This window comes from Quercus suber, unplaced genomic scaffold (assembly GCF_002906115.3).
Source record: "Quercus suber isolate HL8 unplaced genomic scaffold, Cork oak 2.0 scaffold_85, whole genome shotgun sequence".
Classification (NCBI taxonomy): domain Eukaryota; kingdom Viridiplantae; phylum Streptophyta; class Magnoliopsida; order Fagales; family Fagaceae; genus Quercus; species Quercus suber.
In genome coordinates, this window is record NW_027069550.1 from 243,571 (window position 1) to 249,971 (window position 6,401).

General features: G+C 31.0%; 1 protein-coding gene across 1 annotated transcript; it reads left to right on the top strand.

The window, feature by feature from the left end:
* Positions 1-3,935: 3,935 nt before the first annotated feature.
* Positions 3,936-5,942, top strand: LOC111987395 (non-specific lipid transfer protein GPI-anchored 6). The gene is made up of 3 exons (XM_024019115.2): positions 3,936-4,428; positions 4,529-4,621; positions 5,421-5,942. Exons 1-3 carry the CDS (start codon positions 4,092-4,094, stop codon positions 5,540-5,542), a joined length of 552 nt encoding a protein of 183 aa, XP_023874883.1. The 5' UTR covers positions 3,936-4,091; the 3' UTR covers positions 5,543-5,942.
* Positions 5,943-6,401: the final 459 nt, after the last annotated feature.

A 6,401-nucleotide genomic window follows, 5' to 3' on the forward strand; every position in this document is an offset into this window, starting at 1 on the left:
GAGAAATGATTAAAAAACAAAACAAAACAAAACAAAAGGATGTGATTGAGAAAATGATAGAGTTTTTTTTTTTTTTTTTTTTTTTCTTCTTTTGTTTTATGAAAAAAAAAAGATTTTTACTTTATGTTGGACAAAACGATATATAGTTTTATGAGGAGATGTAGAGTTTGTTTGGTTTGTGATCACATAAGAGATTGGGTGACTAATGTTGATAGTTTACCATGTGAGAAATTAGCTTACAAAAGTTAAAGCCTCAAACTACTATGAAAAATTCACTGTCAACAGTGATTTAGCACACTCACAACTTTTTTTTCCTCAATTAACTTAAGATTTCAATTGGATTAAGTTTTTTTTTTTTTTTTTTTAGTTCACAATTTTCAAATTTTATGGCATTTCTTATGGGTGGGAGAGAGAGGGTGCAATCCACTAATACTTTTTCTTTTTTCAATAAAACCATTTTGTTTTTTGAAAATAGGTAGTTAGTAGGGAGAAAAGAAGGTAATGCTCAAACCATAAATATAAGACACTGCAAAGAATGTCATTGTCATTGTGCCCTCAAACTTATAGTAAAACTAATTGTTGACACATAATTTTGCAACTTTCCTATTTTATTTTTATTTATAGATAGATAGTGGAAGAGAGGGGGATAGGTTTCTATGGGTGACCTAAATAATGGTCTAAATGGACTATACCTAGAGTGCCCTACATGAGGCCCCAGGGTAATGCAGTCCTTTAATGCCAAGAACGATCTACACAATGAAATTAGTTACCTATAATTGTCTAAGTTTTAAGAAGCACAATTTAAAGTTTAAACACAATTATTATGTACCTAGGCAAGTGGCTGTGAGTCGGTGACAATTCACAGTTACTTCATGGATGGGGGATGCGTACGCTGTTTTTGGCTTCTCTTGTTAATGCAATACTATCTCATTGATTGTTGACAGTTTTTAATATAGTTTGAGACTTTGAGTTGACTCATAACAAACAACTAACTAAAGTTATGGATTACTCATAATTTTTTTTTTAAAGTTGAGATATATAATTAACATGATGTAACTAATAACTAAAACCCTCCAACGACAAAAATAAAATTATTACTATAAAAGTCTATAACTCAACCAATATATATTTGTGATCTCCCTATGACCACTTTTTTTTTTTTTTTTTGAAAATCAGATAGAGGCTAGTTCATTTGGTATTGAATGTTAGTTATATTTCAACTTAATACCAAAGGCACTTGCTAGTTGCTACTTGGCCCTTCCACTCAATTAGTTAATTTAGCAAACTATTGTAAGAAAATAAAGCATTTTCTTATTAGTACGATCATGGTGATGATTACTCAGAAGTATTTACTTACAAATTGCAAAATGTTTGCGGGCTAGCGTTGATGTTAATGCAGGTACATTTTATTAGCAATGAACATATTTTAAATTTGGGTAAATTGCAAATTACACCCCTAAAATTAGGAGGTACTTGGATTTTATATTCTAAAGTTTCAGAATTTAGATTTTACCTCTTGAAATTTGAGGTGTTTTGATTTTATATCTTGATATTTTAGAATTTGAATTTTACCCCCCTAAAGCTTGGAAATGCTTGAATTTTTCACTCCAAAATTTTGAAACTTTAGGGTGTAAAATTCAATCACCTTTAAACTTTAGGGAGTAAAATCCAAATATCCCTAAAATTTAGGGAGTAAAATTCAAATTCTAAAATGTTAGGATGTAAAATTCAAATACTCTCAAACTTCAAGGGTTAAAATTTAAATTCTGAAACTTCAAGATGTAAAATACAAATACATCCAAATTTTAGAGGTGTAATTTGTAATTTACCCTTTAAATTTTAACAAAAATATGAGTCAAAGCATTATCACATGTGAATAGGGGTTTTTTTTTTAATTTTTTTTATAAAGTTTCAACTTATGATATTCGATTATGTAATTTTTGCTATTTATCATCAAATTAAAATATCAATTAGTTTTTGGTGTATAAGTGATGATTGAATCACAGATTTCTTATTCAATCGTTAAAGATTTTACCAATTAAGCTAACTAGAACCCAAAGGATATCCTGATTCTAGAAAGATTCCAACCGATTCTAAAACTTTTTTATAAGATTTCTTCTTTAATCTATATGTGAAATGAAGAATGTTTTGTTATGTACCTTTTTATGCACAAGAAATTCTAGTGGAAGACAAGTTATTTTGGGTCCTACATCACCATATAATTTATTTATATATGCAATCACGGATTGATCCAAAATAATCACGGATTCACTCACGGGTTGCCAAAACATAGTAGCTATTTCTTTGGTAAAATAAAATAGAGAAACAAAATAATGTCAAAATTGTTTTCTTACTGAAATTGAGAATGATGCTCATGCTCCGAAACCTTACGTACAAGACAACACCCTTTTTGTTTATCCAAGACAACTCAAGTACTCAACCACTAGCTGCCCAACTAAAATATCCAAACAGTAAATGTACTTTGGATCTAGGACCCAAAATCCTACAATATTTTAGAAGTGTAATTTGCAATTTACCCTTTAAATTTTAACAAAAATATGAGTCAAAGCATTATCACATGTGAATAGGGGTTTTTTTAATTTTTTTTTTTATAAATTTTCGACTTATGATATTCAATTATGTAATTTTTACTATTTATCATCAAATTAAAATATCAATTGGTTTTTTGTGTATAAGTGATGATTGAATCCCAAATTTCTTATTCAATCGTTAAAGATCTCACCAATTAAGCTAACAAGAATCCAAAGGATATCCTGCTTCTAGAAAGATTCCAACTGATTCTAAAACTTTTTTATAAGATTTCTTCTTTAATCTATATGTGAAATGAAGAATGTTTTGTTATGTACCTTTTTATGCACAAGAAATTCTAGTGGAAGACAAGTTATTTTGGGTCCTACATCACCATATAATTTATTTATATATGCAATCACGGATTGATCCAAAATAATCACGGATTCACTCACGGGTTGCCAAAACATAGTAGCTATTTCTTTGGTAAAATAAAATAGAGAAACAAAATAATGTCAAAATTGTTTTCTTACTGAAATTGAGAATGATGCTCATGCTCCGAAACCTTACGTACAAGACAACACCCTTTTTGTTTATCCAAGACAACTCAAGTACTCAACCACTAGCTGCCCAACTAAAATATCCAAACAGTAAATGTACTTTGGATCTAGGACCCAAAATCCTACAATATTGAGCTGTTCAATCTGACATACTTCATGTGTTTCATTAATTCAATCAGTAAAACTTTTTGTCTCAAAGAAATAATGTTTGGATTTAATATAAATAACAATCATTATAGAATGAATATTATAAATTTCAAATTTTATAGTATTAAAAAGAATGATATAGTAGATTTCAATTCGTTTAATTGTTAAAGTTTTTTACTGTCGAATAAGAAATTTGTAATTCGAATCTCACTTATATAAAAAATTGATTGGTATCTTAGTCGGATGATAAGAGCAATCATCGTAGAATGGATGATTAAAATTCTATTTTGTCTTTCAAAAAATTAAAAAATGACATAGTTCAAGAAGAAAGTCACGCGTCTTAGCTAATATCCATCGACAGAAAGCTCAGAGAGATTCTAATATGATTAGGTGAGGTGTGTGGGTATGATATAGTTTGATATCCTCATTTGTCTGATTGTAGAATGCTTAAAAAATTTAAAAGGTAAACCCCCCCAAAAGTTTAACCCCACACTGATTGTTGTCACTAAAGTTTAACCCCACACGGATTATTATCATTGTTTGTGGTACTGGTACTACATGAACACATCAGTTTCGCCTTAATTCTAGGTGGCAATTTTTTGTGCCACCAATAAAAGGCCTGCTCATTTGTGGAAGAATTAAAATGGTCACCATCACATGTGAAATGTCTAGTAGGACATAGAATAAATTATCAATACCGACTGCTTTAATTTTTCATGCCCTGCCTACATATAATAAAGTCACAAGTCACAAGCAAAGCATAAAAGGCACAGAGAGCATCTCTTTCTTTTACACCTACCATTCTTGATTCTACCATCATTTCACTCCTTCTCCAAACCCCTTTCTCCAAACCAAATGGGCTCCAAAAATGTAACTATGGCTCTCTCATATACCTTGGTGTTGATGATGCTAGTTGGCTTTGCAAGCTCAAACTTGGACCAAGATAGAGCTGAATGTGCAAACCAACTTGTGGGGCTAGCCACATGTCTTCCTTATGTTGGTGGTGAGGCCAAAGCTCCAACCTTAGACTGTTGCACAGGAATCAAACAAGTTCTGCAGAAGAGCAAGAAATGCCTCTGCATACTCATCAAGGATCGAGATGATCCCAATCTTGGGATTAAGATCAATGCTACTCTTGCATTGAATCTCCCCACTACTTGTCATGCACCAGCTAACATAACTGAGTGTGTTTGTAAGTACACATAAATTCCATTTATACACATATATGTTCACTATCCTTATAACCCACCAATTGATTGATTGCTTACAATATTTGGTGATGATGGATTCAGCTCTATTGCACTTGGCACCTAACTCAACGGACGCTAAAATATTTGAGGGATTCACAAACAGCACCAAAGGGAGTAGCACAACAGTTGCCAGTGGTAATAGATTTAATTCTTTTGTTTTGTTCTGTTCATGTTTATATTTTTTTTACCCATAAACATGGGTGTTTAAAGTTTTTCAAACACTTGGATTATTCCTGGATGTGTGTAATCTCCAGTTCCACATACACACTAGATAATTATAAAGAGAACTCCATTGGGGTGGCCCCAAAATTTTTGTTAATAGCTTTGAATTGCTGGTTTTATGAATCTCATGTGGTCTTGGAAATCACTAGACCAACCAATTGCTCACTTGAAGAATCTACTTTATATTTATTCTACATATTTTCCCTTTTGATTGTGGATAAAAATTAAGTACAATTTTTTAGGTATTGACGTATTGTACCTTAAGTTTCATAATTAAATTTAACCATGCAATTTTATTGGTAGATAAAACATATGGTTAAATTCATTCTTATTTAGGAAAGACTTTTATACTATATTAGAAATTATACTTTAGATTAGTAATTGTGTTTTGTTCTACACATTTTCCATATTTTTCAAGTGTGCTTTTGAATTTTCCACATGAAATTTTTTAATTTTCACATGTGATTCTGTAATTAGTTAGAATTACTTAGTTTGTTAGTGATACTTTCTTGGTTGTTAGTGATATTGTTTTAGATTAGCTCTTGTATATATAAGAGTGCTTAGTGATGTAATTTATACATACGTAACACATCAATAATACAAAAAGTTTATTTATTATACTTCCTCTGTTTTTGACATACTGTATTGATCAATGCAGCCACAAAAAGTATTTCCCTCTTTGAATAATCTTCATTTTTGTTTGTGATTTCAGCTCAAGGGAGTTCCAATAGCACTGGATCAAATGCTGAAGAAAAGAGTGATGGTGGAAAGGGAATGGTTCATGGGATTTTACTATGGTTTTTCACGTTATCACCCCTGCTCTTTTATGTTTGATACTATTTTCATGCCCCTATATTTTGGTCATTATTAATTGTATCTTACTTTATATATTAAGCTAGACTCTATTTTATTTTCTCCAAATACATTTGTGTGACCTACTACAAGGACTAATTGGACCAGTGTTCAACTATTCTCCATTTGATGGTGATGCTACTCTGGAATATGAAGACAAAATTCCTGCAACAAATGGTAGCCACAAGCAGAGAAGGCTTTACTATTTTTCCTTTTGGTTTCCAACAAAAAAACAAAGTTAAAAAAAAAAATGGCATATTAGTTTTGTAAGGTTCTAGCCTAGCCGATGATTGGACTATTTGGAATTTTGGATTTGTTGCAATGACAGGAACAGTTAATAATTTGAGCTCACTAAATTGTACTTTCAAAATTTCTTTTTGCACTCTATTTGCCTTTTTCCTCCTCTAGAATTCATATGTTCTATTAAAAAGAAGAAATAATTCATATATTCACTGTACAATCAACTCCAATCAAGCTGAATTTGAAGTCCAGGTTTTCTAAATTTTACAATTGCCATGACCAAATCAAAGTCTATTTTTTTTGGAATAAATACTTTATTGCTCAACCTGAAACAGGGAGATACAAAAGAATTGGGCCAAATTACATCTCTATCCCAAGCCTACAAAATAGAAGAAGACAGATTTGAGATAGAACTGCTCAGTCCAACTTACAAAAATCGCCTATTGGCCCAAAAGATTAATGGAAACATTGCCCTCCCTACAAATAAAAGAAAATTTACATTGGTGAAAAACTTTACAAAGTACAAAATATCATCACATAAAGCTTTAATATTCCAATGGATATCAACATCTACGTTACAAAGTGGCTTATATTCTGCACA

Excerpts from the sequence above, each read along its gene's own strand:
- LOC111987395 (XM_024019115.2), top strand. The coding sequence starts at position 4,092 with ATGGGCTCCAAAAATGTAACTATGGCTCTCTCATATACCTTGGTGTTG. Across the intron at positions 4,429-4,528 it reads TAACATAACTGAGTGTGTTT|CTCTATTGCACTTGGCACCT; the intron begins GTAAGTACACAT and ends TGATGGATTCAG. Across the intron at positions 4,622-5,420 it reads TAGCACAACAGTTGCCAGTG|CTCAAGGGAGTTCCAATAGC; the intron begins GTAATAGATTTA and ends TTGTGATTTCAG.